A 20,670-nucleotide genomic window follows, 5' to 3' on the forward strand; every position below is an offset into this window, starting at 1 on the left:
GTCCGCAGTCATGTTTGACCTTTTGATTTTGGTTGAGCATCTGATAATTTTGGTCGAGAATCTAGTACTTTTGGTCGAGTACCAGTTGATTTTGGTGGAGAATCTAGTGATTTTGGTGACGTATCAAGACTTAGTGAGTTTGATGGAGCATCTGGTAGTTTTGGTTGAGTACCTGATGAATTTGGTGAAGAGTCTGTTGATTTGACTTGTGTCAGATCCTCCATGCTGGAAGACTGCACTTGGACAACCTGGACAAGTAACATGGAAAACTATTAAATGTATAACTGCAAAGAACATTAATCCGACACCCCTTTTATCCGACACTTTTCATCACCTATCTGTCAGTAAAAATGTACCGCTGGCATGCAAATTCTTTCTAGTGCTTTATAAAACCAGTAACATGTATGACATAAAACCTTGAAAATTTGAGCTCTCAAAGATCGTATGTTGGAGCAGCAAGTTAATCAATCTTCCGGTGTGTTTTCCTGCCGTTAATGAAGCCGTGGGAGGGGGGGCAGAGGTCAAGATTTTGAGGGATCTTACATTACGTCTTTACATTACAAAACCATAATCACAGTGAATAAATAACAAATCAATGAACTGTCCATTGATGACAACCAACATGCCTTGGAATGTCTCTCCTTCAAGTACAACGCGGCTTTGTTATGCTTATCGGCAGCCTTCCGAACGCAGGCGCCATTTTGAAAATGTGCATCAGCACCCCCAAACTGTAATGCTCACATCCCAATACACAGCAAGGCGGATCTCACCGGCGATACCAACAGCCCCACATGGGGACGTACTGTAAGAAGTTTGTAGTGTGTTGTGTGGGTATATTTTTTGGGAGCCATTCACAAAGCAACGTATTTACCGACATTTGCTTATCAAACAACGGATTAAAAGTTTCATAGAACGTCATAACCTCGTAGTGGAACAGCAGAAAGGATTTGCCACTGGTTGATGCATTTTCGGGCCATGTTTAGATCGCGATGCCGGCAGTTTACCGACATGCCGATTTGCCGATGAAACCTTGAGTAAGTGCCTGCCGATTGATACAAATTTGACGTTGTAAATATGAAATCCGTTGATAATCAGCCTTGTCATATTATTGTGACGGATTAAAGTTCCCCTGGGAATAGAATCCCAAGGGACTTGCTATCAGTTACACTCTCTTTGAAGTGTTAATTTCTGCTGATACCGCGGAAAGTGGGAGACCAATGCACGTGTAGTGATGGCCGGGGAAACATAGTAAGCAGTGCACTAAATAGTTTCCGGAATGCCCAAAAGCCTGCTTGTTTATTCATGGTTCAGTGTTGAAAATGCTGGAAAGTGTCGGATAAATGTTCTATGCCGTTAAAAAGTTAATAAACAAAGTTTCGTTTTCCTGAGCAGGGAGCATTCAATAGCAAATGCACAATGCGGCTTTACCCCACACGAATGATGAACTTTGGACGGAGGTAACTCAAAGCAGTAGGGCATTGTGGGAAGAGAAATAACATGGATATGGCAAACATGTTCTGATGTTAAATTTATCCATGTTCCATGGCCAACACCAGGAAGAGACTAATTTATTTTGATAAGGTGTCATTCATGAGCATTTCATTTCATAGGCAGACCGTGATTTTAAAAATGTGCAATATATGGATCTCCTGTAGATTGTTTTTTTTTTTTTTGAAGATTGTTAGAAATCAAAAATGGTTGGACAACTGATGTGAATTTAGATTTTTTGTGCTGTGTGGGTTCAAGTATAATTTCAAATACTGTACAAAGCAAATGAATGCTGAAGGAGAAATCCCAAAGTCCCCCAGCCATGCCAATGTCAAACATTAGAGGAAGAGTTGCCAGGAAGTTATTGCTGGATATGGTTTTCCACCCACTGCTAAAGCATTTTCATTTTCCACCTTACCCATATAGTCAGCTACATGTACATGGCTTGTCTGAAGTTGTCACACAAATTTATGGTCATTATATCATTAATCAGGATATTGCACTACATGAAAGAAATAGATTAAAATGATTTAAGGTCACAATGAAGGGGATCAGCCATTCAAGCTCATGTTTCTAAAGATTTTTTATGACTTTATACTAGCGAAGTAAGAACTGAGAAAATTACTCACCAAAGTCAAAAAGGCAGCTTGACTGTCTGAGTGGCAGACTGCTGATGTGGCCTGTATTGTTCTGTTACCATGGACAACTACAGTAGCAGCCAATCCTGTTTCAAATTGATGTTTGGTATTTTGGAGTTTGGACTTGTGCTTGCTCAGCTCAGTGTCCTTTTTATTTACCTGCCCTGAGACCCCAGAGCAAAGTCAACAAAGTCATGAGAGTTTTAAGACTTGAGTGACATTATAAATCAGACTTTGACATTTACTAAAGCCACACTGTCAACTTTATGTTTCATATATTCCAAGCCATAACTTAGGGAAATAAAAAAACTAGTGTTCCATGATCTAATTATCTCGTTTAAGACTCAGGTGTATTACAAATGTTTCTCCTTGATGGTGCAAATAAGGTCATAATTTGCATAAATAGGGTCAGATACTCATTGTCTTAATGCAAATAAGTATTCCAAAGTATAGATGCCTTATGTAACATGTGGCAAAGAAGGTTTTGTAGAATTTCCTAATCAATTGTGCTTTTTTGTGTGCAAATGATGTCCTGATTTGCATAAATTATGTTTAACAAATGTTCACATTTATTTAACTTCCAAATTTTGTTCGAAATTCATTTGATCATTTGCCATCAATCAATGGAATTATACTAGACATGTATAATCTGATTCTTCTTCCGTGCAACTAAAATCTGTACATGTTCTCTCTTTCTTACATGTAGTTACATATTGTAACATGTTCTTTTTATAGTTTCCTCAATAACTATGCAAATTAAACCCTTTTTCGGATGATTATCTCTTTACATCATGATTAAAGGATATTTTGTTCATGCCAAAAATCAAGCCCTTATTGAGTTATGCTCATACACATTTTAACAAAACCGCCATGTCCCAAGTCCAGTGTTGAAAGCACCTTCCGTTCTGGATCTCCAGTGCCAAAGTTACTTATTAGCGGGAAACTCAAATTTGTATTTACAGGGAATTTGTAAACAAAGAAGTGCTAAGGTATACAACTTCAGGGTTATGTGAAGTTCAGACCAGCCACGCCCCCTTTATACAGGATCCACAAGCCATGAAATACTGTGAATTCAGAAAGTGTTGACCTCCGGAAAACCATCAGATCCTGCTGCCAAAGAAAGCTATACTGGCAGTAAACATTTTGAATGAAAATAGTGCACATTTTATTCATTTTGCTAATTCAATACAAAATGTCAGAATTTGAACAATTAGATCAACATTAGTTACATATTAACAGAACCATAATTGCATTGAATTACATATGTACATGTTTACATATTAACAGTTATGAATAATCATATCATAATGAGGACAATTATATATGTCATAACTGGGCTGCGATAACAAGTCATACGGGTGATCCAGACCAAATGATAACTTGGGTTATCACATGGGCTTCTACTGCTATCACACAGGCTTCCATAGAACAATTTAAGCATACTTTGAGTGTGTCAAGTGTGCTGCTGTGAAAATTTGAAGACTGGGTTCAGACACTGGAGTTAAAATTTTTTTGTCCAAGGACACCAGATTTTCTCAACTCCAGGCGTATTTGGCATTGAAACATGTTTTTTTCTCTGGTGGGTATAACATTTATAAAATACAGTATACTCCACATCACCCTCAGTCCCAGCCCACCTACAGGCCAGATCAACCTTTAGCCATTGGCCCGAATTTGGGTGCTACCCAATGTCGGGCTGGTACCTTGGATGATAAGGTGACCTTTAGATCAGCAAATGGACGGAATTTTCTATGATCTTGTTCCATCACCCTGTACCCCTATTTGTAATATTGTTTAGGGATAGGTCCTGACCTAGTGCCACCTGGTGTACCTGTACCTGAACAGACTAAATCACTAGTGGGCTGTCTGTGGACACCACTTTTTTAGACTAAAGATGAGTAAATTCCTTTCAAACATAACAATTTTGATAATCTGAGAAAGATTGAGAAAACTGACAAATAAACTTGTTTTTGAGACTCAAATATACAAAGATGACAATTTACCACTGAAAAATACAGATTGGTACATCTTTAACTTACAGAAAATTGACCATGCATATTTGTTATTATGTACAGGTTTGCAACAGGTCTGGATGAAATTTATTACATAGCTCTAAGAACAATATGAATCCCTTATGAAGTTACGTGATACTCATTCATGTCCAGATACATGTATACATTTATTGTACAACAAATGTACATGTATGTATCGTCACTCATACATACATATACAAAGTACATGTAGTCAGGAAATTTGTAAGGAAACGTTTTTGAACCAAATAATGCAAATATTACTAAGCACTACGGTCATAACTTGCCTTGAATAAAATGCACAATGTCTTTTTTAACTTCTATTACGTATAGTGAATGCATTTCAGGTTGTACTTGTAAAACCAAAACTTATCGTTGCTTTCTGTATTCACTGGTTCCCGAAACTTCTTGTACATTTTGTTCTGCCAAACTGAAGGTGGCCATATCTTGCTTGCATGATCAATGGTCACGTGGGAGCAAGAGGCCACCCGTAACTTTCCAAGGCCATCCATGAAGAATTCTGGAAAAAAAAAGATTGTGTATGAAATTTTACAGTGGATAATTTTCTGGTCATTCTGTTAACCTGTAATTCATGTTATCCTGTTATTCTGAAGTTTGCCAATTGAACTCTATGAAGTTCAGCACATAAAATGTAAGTCTAAACATTTGTTTCAAAATTTAAGGAAAAAAAGCAGTTATGTCCCCAACTTTTTAGCAAAGGACAAGAGATAGAGAACCTGTCTGGTATTGAGTATAGACTTGTGGGTAGTGTACTTACCATGAATGCAAAAGGTCTCAGGCTTAATCCCTGACCAAGTCATACCAAAGACTTTTTAAACGTGGTATATACTGTTGTATCTGCTTAGCACTCAGTAGATGATGTATGAAAATAAACATGCACCACTATGAGGCCAGGATTAGTGCTTGCTCAGCTATGTGGCCTGAAGACTATAGCCTAGCAGAGGTTTGTCCCACGTCCCACACCATACACCAGGAATGATGTGGGAATTATTAAGCTTTTAACTAATTGGTACTGAAAACAAAAAAACCTATTGTCTACCTGTGTGTCCAACCCTTGTGAGTCTAGGGTCAAATCTAACACTTTGGACCTTGGTTGTATCTGCAAGGAAGAAGTTGACCACAATGTCAGCCACCACACAGTCTGGAAACCCCTCAACGGCGTGGTAGTAGCCTTTACTTCGGAACAAGCAGTCCCCGAGGTCATCTCCTTCCTCAATTCTGATTTTCTGTGTAAATTTTCTTGCAAGCCCAAGGTCGTCCCTCACCACACCACTGATCTGGGACAGAAAGAAAGAGTTTGAATGCTACATACACATATAGGTGCAAGTGTACTGCAACAGTGGAATGATGGAATGAAAGGATATATGGTACTGAGCTTCAGTTGCACACAATGTCTTGTCATCTGTTTTCCTTGTCTGGAGCTGGAAAGGTTTACAAGGAATGTTCTGATGATTCACTTAAACAGATTTGCTGGTTGTAAAATCTACAAATTTGAAATGTGAAAAGACAAGTCATTGTCATTAGTTATCTCTGGGCACAAAGTTTGTTGCTATCTTAACAAATTCTGACACAAACTTTTCTGGTTTAGCATTTAGAGCTTTGGTTGGCATTGAGAGCTTTGCTGTCTGATACACATTCAAACTACAGCTCCACTGATTTTATCTACATTGCACTCATTGTTGTAGATTAATTTTTTTCAGAGGACTTAAGTTCACAGTGTGATGGGATAGGAGATTTCTGAGTTCTTTTAAGCTCATTGTTCAAACAATTCAATTGTAAAACATTGGAAATGATTATTAGATATATATGATGTAACTCACAACATCAAGGTTGGTATTTTTGGCAACTTGTAGGAGAAGTTCAATCCTCGTGTCTTGTGTGAAGATGAAGTCATCATCCACCCAGAGGAAGTAGGGTGTGGTCACCTGTGAGACGGCCAAGTTCCGCCCTGCAAACCAACCCTGTGTTTGATCAAAGACTCTAGTTATGACAAGCTTGAGGTTTGCACATTCGAAAGCATTAGGTGTTCTTAGTAGCTTCAAGCACTTAGGCAGGGGTTTGACTGGCATTGAATTATGGCATACCACATAGTTTACTACATTTGATTATTATGTGATTCTGAATCTTAGGACTTACACAGAAATCTGGCTTATGTTTATTTATAGGAAATATGACAGATACATTACACGGACTCACACGCAGCATTGCTGATAATGGAGTCTAATGGAGTCTGGCTTATGTTATGACCTCACAGATTTCCACAAGATGTTGATTAAAAAAAAACAACGAAAAATGGATAGAACCATCATTTTCATGTAATTCTGAACCACTAGTCAATAAATAAACTAGAGTTATCATACCTTTGCCTATGTTAACCTTTTGAACTGATGTATTATGAAAAGTTTTTGTGATTATGCAACTAAGGCCTCATTAGCATAAATTATCCGTTGCTCATCTTCGCTACCCAAATGACACAATATGTTTTAAGCTAATGAAAGTCTTACCTTAGGAAAGAAAGCCATTGTAGTATTTTCTAATAATTTTTTTAATAGACTATTTAAATCAAACCCTTATTTGCATTATTTATGTCTGATAATGTTAAACTTTACTTAGCTTCCAAATGCCACAAGAATGAAGTTCTTATCAAGAGATGTGAAGGGGAAATGGTAGATTGCTACCTTTTTAAATGGCATGATGTAGTGTTCTATATTTTCCCCTTGGACCTTTTCGGGGTGTTCACTGTCGTCTGCGATGATGATGTTAATGGTGGGGTAGAACTTGCGCACGCTGGCAATCAACTGACGTAACATGTTGTATCTGAGGAAGGTCTTTGTCACTATGGTTACCTTCGTTGCAATGTCATCTGAAAAAATGTTAACAATGAAAGTGTTCAGTCAGTTTCTCCCAACTATACTGGTCATATAAACAATGCCTTCAGTAGTTTAACACATTTTCGAAGTTGATTATAAAGATTATAGGGGAAAGGCCAATTTTGTGTAACAATTGGCAATGTCATGCAAAAAGTGCTTCAACTGACATGGTATCTAACAATATTGATACATTAGTGATATGTATATATATGTATATATATATATATATATACAATATTGATCATTTTTGTTCAAAATACCATTATTAGCAAAAGGAGTTCAGAATTCACCTTCTGAGAAGTCAAATATCTGCAGCAATCTCTTATGTTGAATACGGATGGGAATCGTTCCTTGGAAGTAGGCATACCGGATATCCGCTAATAAAAAAGACATATAAAAGGAAAATGGAAGAAGTTCTGTCAACAGTATCAGCGGTAAATAGTCATTTGGTTATTTTTTTATACATGTATGATCTGTTGTTTTGGATTCAAGTTTTCAACAGCAATGATATTAAAGCACGTTTAGATGATGAAAGTTTATGTGAAGTTTTACCATAGTCCACGGTGTCTGGATTAAAGTCTGTGTTGGTGTAGACCAGGAACTGTAGCTGTCTGTTCAGATGATCCAGTGACCCAGAGGAAATGGTCAGGTGTTTGGTTCCTTCACCCTCTACAGTAACACTGGGAATGTCTGCTAGGGTCGTCAACACTCCCAATTGGGCATGGAGCTGAATCTATGGAGAGAAGAAAAAGTGCCCATATAACAATTGTGTATCAAAATCAGCATTTACAATTACTCCACAATGAATGGCCATAGAATACAGTGTTGATGGTAGAAACATTCTGTATGATCACCAGCCCTAAATAAGTCCATGTACAGATGCAGCAATTTCTACACATACATGTTCTGTGTTCAACGAGCGACCACCTCTTCTCAGCGACCACCTGGCCATTTCGACCGCTTTTTCTCGGTCCCAATTTTTTTCCCATTGACGTAAGCATTAAGCGACCTTTTCTGACTTTGCACATCAAACATGAAAGGCTGACATTTCTAGATTTATGAAAAGTCAAGTCTTGCATTTGGTACACATATGTCTAGTTTAGAATTTAGTTGAAATTTTAGTTACTGGAATGTACATCATCAACTTCTTTGGGGTCCATGTTGATACAAGGTAGTCCTAGATTGACAAGGCCACACCACTTGACTTTGCATTAGAGGGGTCATCGAATCATGAAATTTGTGTTCCCAATGTATTCCTATATTTGTACTGCAGAATTGCTTCAATTACAAAGTGACTTAAAACACAGTGAAACCTCCTTTCCCCATCTACTGCAATAGTAAGACCCCATGAAAATGGACGAATTTACAGTTAGCTTTCTAGCTTCAGCCTTTTTTTCCAAATCTGAAAAGTCAGAACTTAAATCACTGGCCTTCACTATGCAGTAGATTTTGCATATGACAAGGGTCAAGGCAGTTACTCACATCAACGATTTCCTTGTGCTCAGCCAATTCCTCTAGCCTTAAACCTGGAATGACGAGGCTTCCCATTGGTTGAACCCGCAGCCCCTGTGTGGGATAGCTCAGGGGAGATTTCCCATTTGCAAAAAGAATTGGAGGTCGAGGAGGAGCCCTGTGGAGAACATGGGAATCTTACTATTCATTTTTGTCTGGTTAATGTATGGTTAGTATCATTAAACACCTTGGTATCATTTCTGCTGGTATCTGATAGATAAATCATGGAGTAAAAGCACAAGACAAAGCACCCCACAGTAAGGATTAAAGTGAATGATGGAATACAAAGCTCAGGCACTGTTGCGGAAACACAAATATCTGAATAAATGGGGTCTAGTCAATTACTCATAGTGTAGAAAGGCAAGAAAGTTTGTTTTATCCAATGACGAGTGTCAGAATGGTCTTTCTGTAGTCACCCCTGCAGAATCATGTTTACCTGGAACTGTTGGTGTTAGGAGGCAACAATGAAGTGATAAATATTGGTTAGAACAGACTAAGATGGGTCATGACACCCAGCTGTACTTTCCCTTACGGCACTAATATACTAGTATATATGCAGTATGCCAGACCAAAGGACCTAACCCAAATGTTTAGACAACAGTTGTGAATGTTCACCTATGGCTTACAGTGTTCGAAATACCCATCTGCAATTTGCAGAAGGATTTTCAAGATTGCAGAAGAAAAATTAAACAATCTGCAATTTTGCAGAATGAAAAAATCAGGATTAGGATTCAATGGTTCATATATGTTAGCAAACTAGTGGCATTCTCACCACTACAAGACAACATTGCTAGTAGCTCTTGTCTGTTGTCTTGACATTGTCTTACTTTTGTTTCCTATAGTATTGGACTATCAGAAAGTTGTCTTCACTTCCTTTGCATATCAATTCATAGTTATGGTATGAAATTTAAACATGCTCTTCAATAGATCTGCTCAGTGTCACTAACAAAAGGTGGATACTGCCTGAAACTTCTGTTTCCAAAAATCATATCCAGTGGCTTTTTGGTGTACCTTTACTAGCATGTTGTATGGAAGTGAATGAGATAATAACGTCCATTCATGAATTAATTGGTATACTTCAAGCTGTACTAGCCCATAGTGACATGGCGATTTGGATAAAAGACCTATGGTGGTATCAGGGTATGCTAACTTCCCTGCAGAGAAGGATCATCTTTGAAGACTGAAATTAAAATAGAGTTAGTGAATAAAAATTACAGTAATGCTATGCATTCCAAACTAGATATGATTTAAATGCAAGGCATTATTTGGTTGAGACGGTTGTTTGGAACCATGTGTGTTTGCAGAAAATATTTTCGAATTGCAGAAGAAAATTTTGACAATCTGCAATATTGCAGAACACCGGAAAAATGTATTTCGACCACTGGCTTATATGGCATTGGGTTTCTTGTCACTAGTATGGTACAGGAGATTAACATGTATTAAAGTTGGACCAGGGCTGTCTCCGGGATCTGTCCCTCTGTCATGGGATGGAATTTTTTGGTTGGGACTTGAAAAAAAGTCCCCTCATCTTCATGACACGAAAAAGATGAGAAAGATGACAAACTTTGTGACAACACTTAACAAAATAGACTCACAAACAATGATTGGGACAGGACAAAATTTAAAGCTGGAGACAGCCCTGATTCAGACTGACTAATTGTTCCCATTATTCGATATCATATTCCCTTTGCTATATAACTGAGTCAGCTTACATAGGAGGTAGAGACTGTCTCGTATAGGACTGTTTAGCCATAGCTGATTCTGTAGGGCTGATGTGGATTAAGATTTTACCACGGTCAATATTGACCGATGCAGGTCATAATACATTTCCCACATGGATGTCTCAATTTTTGTATAATTCCAACTGTTATAAGGAAATTGATAAACCATGTACATAGTCAGTACTCCGCAGTACTGCTGGGCATTAACATCTTATGATCTAGGTGAAGTTATTGACCTGATGGTATGAACATTAATATGAATATCATCATGACTATAGTATCAATACTATTATGAATATTTTGATTATTAATTATGCAGATCATATATCATAGTTGTAGATATGAATCATACTGTACGAGGGGCGTTCAATAAGTTATACCCCTGACTCACTTCCAGTTGTTTGATCTTAATGAAATTTTGCATTTGTAATGATTTATATCTCTATGAATTATGTTGCAAAAAACAGCTCTGAACTAATTGAGGTTTCTGATGTACTTGTGTTTGAACAGAGTCAGGTGTGAAATGGAACAGGTGTGAAATGGAGCCAGTTGAGTGTCGCGCAGTGATCCGGTTTTTGTATTTGAAAGGACGCAAACCAAAGAAGACTTTTGATGAAATGAAAGAAACTTATGGTGATGATGCCCCATCATATGACCTTGTAAATCGCTGACATCGTGAATTTAAACATGGCCGTAAGTCTGTGGAAACAGCTCCCAAACCTGGTCGTCCCTCTTCTGCCATTGATGAGGCATCTGTTGAAGGACCAACCTGGGGTCTTCTATAAAAACGGTATCCAGAGCTGCATCAAACGATGGAAGAAATGCATAACTCTGGGTGGTTCCTATATAGAGAACGACTAATAACTGTGCCAAGTTTCATTAATCTCCTGCTATGGGAAAATGGGTCAGGGGCATTACTTATTGAACGCCCCTCGTACCATTGAGAAGAAGATAATTATCTGAGTTCTGACACTACCATGTACCATACCTTTGTTCGAGTCTTTCTTTCTCCTGATTGCGCTGGTCCATGACCTCTCTCAGCTCATCTGGACCGGAGGCAAAATCATTCCCGAGGTAGTGGGAAGATGCTGAGTGGTACAGCGGGATGGAGATGAACAGATTTTCCTCTGGGCAGGAGCAGTTGCCATCTGTGAGAACACGTCTGGGGCCAAAATATTCATGATAATATTATGGTTTTTCAAAAAATATTTTCAGTCAAATAAATGCATGTATGGCAGACACTGTCTAATAAAGACATTTGAAGTATTATATACAAATTTAGGCAACTCTTAAGCAGTTTTGATGATTTAGACCGATTTCTAAAGCCCCCGAAATACACGCAGCTGCTCTTGTTTCATTGGCATTGAAGCTTGTAAATGCAAACAAGGCAACCAAACAGCTAATCTATTTGCTGCTCTACCACTGTTAATGGACTTTCTGCACTCATTTGGTCATTCTACTTATCAAACTCTTGTTTTTGATATAGATTTCTTAACATTAATTTCTTTCATTAGTAACAAGTTAAAAGGTGAGCAATGACAAAATCATCTTAGAAACCATGCACTGTGGCAGTAAAAGTCTAACTCAGTATTTGCATTTGGATGGTGACTTGTTACGATCAAACTCGCCATAGTTTTTGCTTTTTACAACTTATGGATTGAGTTTTGATTAGTTGTTCTTAATGTACCTTGCAACAGCATCCTTCCACACATAGGGTATGTGCTGTAGACCAGCTCCTTTCCATGGGTAGTCATAGTTGAGTTGTGACTTCTTAGTGCCCTGCCATCTTGATGGGACATACTTGTAGATCATGGCATACTTTGACCGACTGCTCACCTTGGTGAAGTGTAACACAAAAGTCCCAACGGTTAACAGCAACAGAAGAGCCGTAGCCACCACTTTGGTCCTACAACGAACCTGCATTCCAGCAAGAGTCCATATCTCTGGCATACCTGCAGAAGCACTGAAACCACAATTTGAATTTTCAGTTTACAACATGTTGGTCACTGGGCTATAGAAGAGAACAGAGCAGGGTGGCAACCACCTGTAACATGAACGAATGGAGTAAGCTTCCCGTGTCTACGGGTGTGTTTGTGTAGTATCGTCTTACCAGCACGTAGGTCTCTGCATTCACCAATCACAATACAGGGCACAATACAGACCAATAAGGCAATGAGTTACAATAGGCCACAGCAAGTAAATTTTATGGATGACATCCTTAGCAGACTGCAAAAATAGTGAGATGGGGCAGGGGAAAAAACAATATCATGGTACTAAAGAACAAGATGGCTACATTTTTGAAGTACAATGTAGATACCATAAATGTTGTAACAAAAAATAAATGGACTAAACATCATATCACAGCCAATGAGGCATTCATTCATGTATTCAAGATGTGCATTGCTGTAGTAAATAGTAACACTAGTATGGTCGATTGGTATTACTTGCAAAGTTTTGTAACTACACTCATGACTTTCCTATTGGTGCCACTTTTACAATTATCCAACAAGTTTCTCTTCTACAACTACAGTCATGGCTACCACGGTAGTGCCACTTTTACAAGTACAATCATTAGACTTATGTTAACAACCATTTGCTCATTTTTGTGATTTTTCGTCATGTTGACCATCTCCAAAGAAAAAGAAATTTCTTGTTTTTATTCTGAAATCAGGCAAAAATAAATAAGCACATGGATGTTATCAATAAGATTTGCTTGCTGTGGCCTTAATTTACTGCTTCAGGGTAATATATGGCACAGGCTACTTTTTTATTGCATGAACTTCCAAGTACAAGTACTTTGCCCCTCGGCCTGGAGGTCATATATTGCATTATGTAAAAACTTTACCCTTATATTGTTCATACTTAAAGTTCCTCTTTTTCATGAAAGTTATGAAGAAATGTTTTGTTCTGTGTATCTGCAGGTTCATGAGATGGTACGGTCCGACATTCTGGAGCAAATCCTGAACCGAGTTGTTACCAAGGCAACCAGCCCTGTCACCCACTACATAGGTACATATACATAACTCAACTTAGGGTCTAACTTGACACTTGTGTGAACATGGGTCACAACCCATCTGATATGCCACTCCAATGGCTTTGATGATACCATTCACTGGCTGATCAAAATAGCATTTTAGACAGAGATGGTTTACACTGACAGGAATATTGCAACAGAAACATTGTTACAGGGCTCTAGCCAGCGTCCGACGGAAATTTACTGCGTCTGACGGAAAAATTTTAAAACCAATCCGTCAACCTTGACGGACAAAAATCCTTGGTGGAAGCTACAGGCTGCTTGGGGACGCCGTTCATGGCTGTAAAAGCCACACACTATTTGTTTTGCTATTGTTATGCTTGTTAACAATGTGTGTCGGCGCTCTTTCGCATACGATAATCTCACTAAAACCCGTTTTTCAGGGTATCAATGGCAACATTTACTACTTTGTAGTATCATAAGGAAAATGAATTTTGGGGTTTCGTGACGATTGAAAATGGAATTGGCTGACGGAAAAAAAATTCGAGCTGGCTAGAGCCCTGCATTGTTATTATGTACTGTAATTTCGAATTGTTAAATATTTTTATTATCATAGATTTTGGGGTGCTGCAAGTACATATGCTTGAACACATTTGAAAAATTGATGAGGGATAATAATACTAAAACTCAAATGTTAGAGTATACTAACTATAAACATAATGTGTCCATCCTTCCTTAGAGCTTCTGTCAAACACCGTCAGCACAGTGCCCCAGACTCTACTGGAATGTCTTCCCAAAGTACGGGACTCCTTTGACTACCTGTCCTACCTGCCTGCTGCTTCAGCCGAGGGCCTTCTTAAGGCTGTACAGGTGAGATTCCTTTTTACTGAGAAAGTCCACATTACCTATATATCTGTCATCACCTTCATGAAAATGCAGAACAGTGTTTTGCGTGTGTGTGTGTGTGGTAGCCTGGGTACCATTCGGATAGAAGTTCACACCTATATTCGCTTCTGCTACCCGTCTGGAGACATGCACATTCAAACCGTTTGGTGGTTACGTCAATTTGATAAGCAAATTAAGGAATGGGTTCTAGAGGGCTCCTTCGATGACAATAGGCCCTCTCGCAAGCGGATGAAGGGATTTTCGGGACCCGGTGTAAACAATCGCTTGATCCCATTCCTTAATTCGCTCATTTGTAGGGACCAATTAATGCCCTCCGTCTAAAGTTCTCGATAATCTGAATGAATTTTCTATAAGTTGGATGATTTGCATTTTTGGCGCCGAGATTCTACAAAAAGTCAGCCGTTTCTTTAACGTTACACCATGAAGCTGTCAACATGGGTGTCATTATTAACGAACATGTAAGATTATTGTCTAACCCTGGTATTTTCTCTGAGTAAGGTATATCTTAATCATACCTTCACTTGTTGTTGAGAGTGCTTTGTGCCTTGTGGGGAAACGTGTAGACTCGTCATTTCCTGTGTACCACCTGTGTGAAATAGCATCATGTGTACCTCAGTGGCCCTGCAAAGTTGATCTGTCGTGTTGCGAATTTTACTCTGACAAGTACACCATGGCCGTCGCTCTTTCATTCTTTTCTCGGTGGCCAAACATCACGACATACAGATTTTTTTATCTGAATAGTTGAGATCATGATATGAATTATGATCTGAATATGGCTCAAGGTGCCCAACCCTTCCACCACGCCCGATCAATGACCCCTACAGTAGTTATGTATGCAAATTCGCAGTTGAACGCTGATCTTTGTTTGATCAGTGATGTGTTTTAAACTATCAGAATAAATTCTGTAGTATGTGAACTCAAACTGTTCAAATCTCTGCATAAAGACCACTTGGTCATTGTAGACACTTTTTGATCTAATGATCCTATTATTATATACAATGTAGTTCATAATGGTCCACAGTTTCCATAACTACATTCTTAGTTGACTGGGTCTGTGTAACAGTGGTGTTCAAGGACTGCTAAACCGAAGACGCCTAACGGCTTAAGCCTTTCGGCCGAACGGTTTGCACGTTCGATTTGTGATCCGGCTGCCCGGGTTCGGCGTGGGTTCGAATCCCGGGAGTCGGGATGTTGTTTCTTTCTGTTCTTACTCGCCCCTCTGGTTGTTTCACTGGTTCCCACGCCGGCCCTGTGAGTAACAGGCTAGTATGTGCCACACAGGGATGTCGATCTCGGAGATTCGAGGACGAATCTTGAAAAGAAAAGGGGGAGTAGTGTAACAGTGGTGTTCAAGGACTGCTAAACCGAAGACGCCTAACGGCTTAAGCCTTTCGGCCGAACGGTTTGCACGTTCGATTTGTGATCCGGCTGCCCGGGTTCGGCGTGGGTTCGAATCCCGGGAGTCGGGATGTTGTTTCTTTCTGTTCTTACTCGCCCCTCTGGTTGTTTCATCTGTAAGGCGACACTCATCAGGACATCACAGGTCATCAAACAAGTCAACACTACAGTACTAGTAACTCCAGTTTTACATATGCAGTTTTTGACCCGGGACACATGGTGGATGTCTGTTCACAATCAAGACCATATAAATTATATAGCATATCCAGGTCAAAAGATACAAAAATCCAGTAAGACAAACACACACACAAACAGACAGATACACAGACAGATAGACCCAACTCTATACCTCTGTTTAATTGAGATTTTCATGGAGATAATAAACATTGAATGAATTAACATTTGAGAGTAAGTTGAGAGGACGTACCTGCTTCAATATGACCTATTCTAGTTAGGAAAGGGTAAGACAAATCCGGATGAACCAGTTTTGGTCCTTCATTATGCAAATGTTATGCTAATTGTCTGCCCATTGGGTAGACTCTTCTGACATGGTGAGATGACAGTCAATTTCAAAATTAACATGTAAGGCCATGTTAATTTGATTACCCGGTATATTAACTTACATTTTAGCATTTAGACTAAGAGTACAAAAAAATGTGTAGTTGCTAACCTACTATTTTTAAGTATTTACCATTGTTCGTAATTTTTTTGTCACTTTCAATAAGCCCTCAAGCAAAAATTTGCAATAAACTTTAAATTGTATTGTGTAATTGAAGTTACATTGGTTGGCCCCTCTGGGAACCCCATAACTGATGCCAGTTTGGGAATGAAAATAGTCAACCAAAATTGCCTTCAGTATGAAATCTAAGTTTGAGGAAGGTTGAACAAATGACTGAACACACAGAATAGTATACCAAGCAATAGATTCTGCATTATTGTTCTTTCACATCTTCTTATAGTCACTCAATACGCACACTACGGTCTTCTACTTAGACTCGGGCATGCCGTCATGACACCTGCCTTATGCTTACATCCCAAGAAAGATCATAGCAAGCACTAGATAATGGGGCATAGAAACAAACCTCTTGTATCCACAAGCCAGACCTCTTTCACAGCTCCTCTCCTGGAACGTTGGCAAAGTATGTGGTTCACGTCCAACCAAACTTGTCTGGACTATCCATAGACTACTACACATCAAATGGAAGAGTCCATCCTCCCTCTCATGATCAAGTCATTTTATACCAATGGCAAATCCCCATTGTAAGTAGTGCTCATTAGCATACCAGTTAACCAAAAACAGCTAAAATACAGGAATTTCTCAACAAAGTTAGGGACTGGGCGATATTTACCGGGGTGGGGGGTGGGGCAAAATGGGTCTGGTAAAAAAAAAAATTCGATGGCCCTCCCCCTGCCCCCCCCCCCCAAAAAAAATTTCAATGGCCCTTCCCCCGCCCCAAAAAAATTTTCAATGGCCCTCCCCAAAAATTTTTCCTTGCCTTTTCTAGTACACACACTGTCTGTCATGAAATAATAATTAGCAAAAGCAACAGCAATAGCATAATTCTATATGATTAAGTCCTGTTTTTTTTCATTTTAACTTTCCATCATTATACAAATGCTTTTAATGATAAGTTTTTACATGATTTTATATAGTGTACAGTGTATGCATGGTGATGTACACCTTTAACTAACATACATGTATGTGTATACATGACACAAGTATGAAATTTGTATCATTTACCTTTGGAATTATGGCATTTGTGCACTGATTCAGTGATTATGTAAATTAAGCTCTTATTTGCATAATTATGTTTGCGGAAGCAGCAAACATATAGTTTTCTCTAGATATTCTACCAAAACGGAGGAAAAGCTGCGGCTGTACCAAGCTCTCTACGTTTCCTGCTTTTTGATTGGCCATAAAAGGGATTTTCTCGGGGACACGTCACATGTGAACCTATCAGCAAAACGCTTGCTCAAAACGGGATCCAATGAAAACACAGATGACAAAGCCTTTGGCTGTGAAATACAGCTTTTCAATTGGCCGACACTCTATGCTTGTCATCGAATAAACCAATGAACGCACAGGATTGAAACCAGCCGGGCCACTTTGAGCAACATAACGTTATAAGGTAAAAAATCGTTGCTAAATCATGTCAAACCACGTAGCATAGTGGGGAGTGATACGGCCTCACACGCTGAAGGGCGCAGGATCGAGTCCCGCAGGGTCACTTTTTTTTATTCCCTATTTTAGATATGTATCTTGTATTTACAACGTTTTCATCTTGCGAACAGGGCATCGTTCGTTTTACACGCCTTTTTCCATTTTTTTCTTGCACTCAAAAGACATGCGGGGCGTTACGGTCGGTCGGACGGTCCGTGTGGGGAGGGGGGCTTGCCAACGCCTCGTTGCCTTTCTACTAGTTGTTTATTTTCTTGCGATTTTTCCTTTCTTTTCCCTTCGCAAACATCCTGCATTTTTTTAAAAAATGTTGCCTTTCTAGTTCCTCTTTTGTTACCTGTTTCCCAGCCCCTCCTGAAGCTGAGCATGCCCCTGAAGGACACCCTGATGTTGGTGCTGAGGAAGGCCATGTTCTCACGACAGGCAGATGCTCGGAAGGTGGCCGTGACCGGTTTCCTCATGATCCTTCGCCACTTCAAGGTGCTGGGTGGTCTGCCCTGCAGCCAGTCCTGTAGCCAGTCTTTCTCATTCAGCCAGGTGAGTATGTACAGCCTTGATATTTTGTAACAATTGTTATCATTGTAAGAAGGTTGATATGTTTCCTGAAATGCTGTATCTTTTTTGGATATTGAAAGATTATGTGGTTTTGTGTCCAGATCCAGGTTGATATCCACACCCCTCCCAGCAGTGCTGGTAACGAGGCCCTGTGTCTGGAGATCCTGGGGAACCTGCGCAGGTGTCTGACCCAGCAGGCTGATGTCAGGCTGATGCTGTATGAGGTACGTTTATATGCTGATCATGCCATATACAAGTGGCATCATGTGGTGTAATGGTTAGAGTGTTTGGCCAGGAATCAAGAGGTTTTTGGTTCAAATCCCCTCACATTCCCAAATGAAAAGGGCACTTTACACCAATTTCCTCACTCCACTCAGGTATAATTAATGAGTGGAAGCTAAATGGAGGTCCCATGTTTGAGGGGAGCCACACCTCGACAATCACAATCATTAAAGAACCCACCTCACTTATGAAAAGACTAGGGTTTCGCCCCCCTGTGAGTGGTTCATAATCTTACTGGCTTATATGGCTGCACATGGTGCAATAACAGTTGTACTGAGGTCACCATGTTACAGACCTTTGTAGTTTAGCCAAGCCAAGCATAACCTGTTCTCAATATGGCCCCAGGCTGCAAAGAGTACACGTAGTTGACCATCCTAATAACACTAATAATTTCATCATTGCCACTGATTTTGTGTTTACTTAATGATTTGAGATTCAGGCTTTTCCCAAAATCAGCAGAGAAGAAATCAAGCTTTTCCTTCATCAACAACCTCTGCAATAATTGGTCGTCTGATATTGATGAGAATGGGTTTTCATTACAGATTCTAAAAGGAAGACTGTAGAACTTTGGGTCATTTTTGTTTTCTTTTGCAGGGAATGTACGATGTTCTGAGCAGGAACCCGCACCTGGGTCCCCCCATCCTGGAGATGCTTCTGTCGCAGTTCAGGCGGTACTACGAGGCTGAAGATGATGTGACACCCCCCCTCCAACTGGACCCCTGCATCACAGCTCAGGGAGACCAGACCTTCTTACTAGAGCCTCTGGTGTGCAAGCTGTTTCTAGTTGTTGTTTTGTACAATAGACTGTTGACAACGAACTATTTAAATTTGTATATGAGTTGCAAAGAAAAGAAATTACTAGTATTATCAAAGGTCAAAATGGTTATTGTATTCACTGTTGGTCCTTCTGTACTGGCGACTTCATTCCATGGTGTCAATGAAACTTAACTTCTGACCTCTCACCCCAGGGTCACCTGCTTTGCTCCATGGTCCAGTGCCTTCTGAAGTGTCAACAGCTGGCCAGCGAATCAGAAGAGCCGGAGGATGATGAGGCTCTGACAGCCATCCAATCAGAGCTGGGTACCATCCTGGAATCTCTGACCCGAAGAATGATCAAGTGTGAGATGGAGGATTTTGAATTGGTGAGGGGATTGTTACTTCCATTATAGGTATTGTTGTTGGTCCGATTGTGTGTTTGTTTGTGTGATTGAGTTTGTTCCTGCTGGCCCAGGTCCAAGTTTGTTCAGGGCTGAATTGTAACCGGAGGCTGGCAGGAGGAGCTGGCCTCATGTCTTCCACAGGCTGGCAGGAAGTGAACATTGGCACATGGCCAAAGGGCAGGAACCCAAGGATGGCATCTGCCCAGAGTGTGTGTGAAATAATTGGTTGAATGTGTTATTTCTTATACAGAAATTTTTCTTACACACCAATTTTTCTTACCCCAAAAGAATTTCTGACAATGTTATGTTAGGTATTATCTTCCTCACCTTGAATTGACCTCTGACATGGTGAATTCTGAACCCCACCCAACAGGACAAGTCTGCAGACTTCTCCATGAATAGTGGGGTTGGTGTGAAAAACAACATCTTCGGTATCCTGGTACTGGGGCTGTATGAGGTACTGATGGAGTATACATGCATGTCTGACGACTTCAGGTCAGTAGAGTCAAAGGTCGGATGTTTTTGATTTAATGTTTCAAATGCAAAGAATTTTGATTGCTTTACTCGTGGCAACAAATGCTTTAGAATTAGATCAATGTACATGTATACTGATTTCTGTTGCCAGAATCATTCTATGTAGAAGCTAGGTTTTGTTGTGATGTGCTGGTAAAATGCTGGCCTAGATGTTAGTTTGACCCACCATCAGGTCTAATTTATGCCTTTCCCCCACTATTTACGACATATCTAATGGTCAATGAAGTTTCTTCCTTGACCTCTCGTTTCTTGCTGTGTTTTGACAGACATCAGACTTGTTACGTACTTGTCATGATAGTGTAAATTCACTTAGTAATACTTTCACTAGGATTTTCTCAGTGTTGTAAGTTGGCAGTTGAATTAAAACTGAAGCAATTACACAAATTGTAATCAAACACTATG

General features: G+C 39.6%; 2 protein-coding genes across 5 annotated transcripts in view; one reads left to right on the forward strand and one right to left on the reverse strand.

The window, feature by feature from the left end:
• LOC118413251 (Fanconi anemia group I protein-like) overlaps positions 1–20,670 on the forward strand; it is a 52,943-nt gene that overhangs the window by 25,107 nt on the left and 7,166 nt on the right. The window contains exons 16-22 of the mRNA XM_035816494.1: positions 13,202–13,289; positions 13,994–14,124; positions 18,086–18,274; positions 18,394–18,516; positions 19,169–19,339; positions 19,543–19,716; positions 20,108–20,229. Of these exons, the coding sequence (XP_035672387.1) occupies positions 13,202–13,289; positions 13,994–14,124; positions 18,086–18,274; positions 18,394–18,516; positions 19,169–19,339; positions 19,543–19,716; positions 20,108–20,229 (998 nt within the window). The remainder of the gene's footprint in view (positions 1–13,201; positions 13,290–13,993; positions 14,125–18,085; positions 18,275–18,393; positions 18,517–19,168; positions 19,340–19,542; positions 19,717–20,107; positions 20,230–20,670) is intronic.
• Positions 4,140–16,851, reverse strand: LOC118413253 (beta-1,4 N-acetylgalactosaminyltransferase 1-like). Of its 4 annotated transcripts, none has more exons than XM_035816499.1 (11): positions 16,641–16,726; positions 14,676–14,746; positions 11,968–12,243; positions 11,269–11,442; positions 8,530–8,677; positions 7,600–7,780; positions 7,338–7,424; positions 6,856–7,040; positions 5,998–6,138; positions 5,217–5,454; positions 4,140–4,676 (listed from the first exon to the last, which is right to left on the reverse strand). In XM_035816499.1, the coding sequence occupies exons 3-11, from the start codon at positions 12,228–12,230 to the stop codon at positions 4,480–4,482; spliced, it is 1,614 nt and encodes a 537-aa protein (XP_035672392.1). In that variant the 5' UTR covers positions 12,231–12,243; positions 14,676–14,746; positions 16,641–16,726; the 3' UTR covers positions 4,140–4,479. The 4 variants fall into 4 exon arrangements, with proteins under 4 accessions (XP_035672392.1, XP_035672391.1, XP_035672390.1 ...); XM_035816498.1 differs by lacking the exon at positions 16,641–16,726 and adding an exon at positions 15,986–16,513; XM_035816497.1 differs by lacking the exon at positions 14,676–14,746 and having other exon boundaries at positions 16,641–16,851.

The sequence above is a fragment of the Branchiostoma floridae genome, chromosome 4 (assembly GCF_000003815.2).
Source record: "Branchiostoma floridae strain S238N-H82 chromosome 4, Bfl_VNyyK, whole genome shotgun sequence".
In the NCBI taxonomy this organism is placed as follows: Eukaryota; Metazoa; Chordata; class Leptocardii; order Amphioxiformes; family Branchiostomatidae; genus Branchiostoma; species Branchiostoma floridae.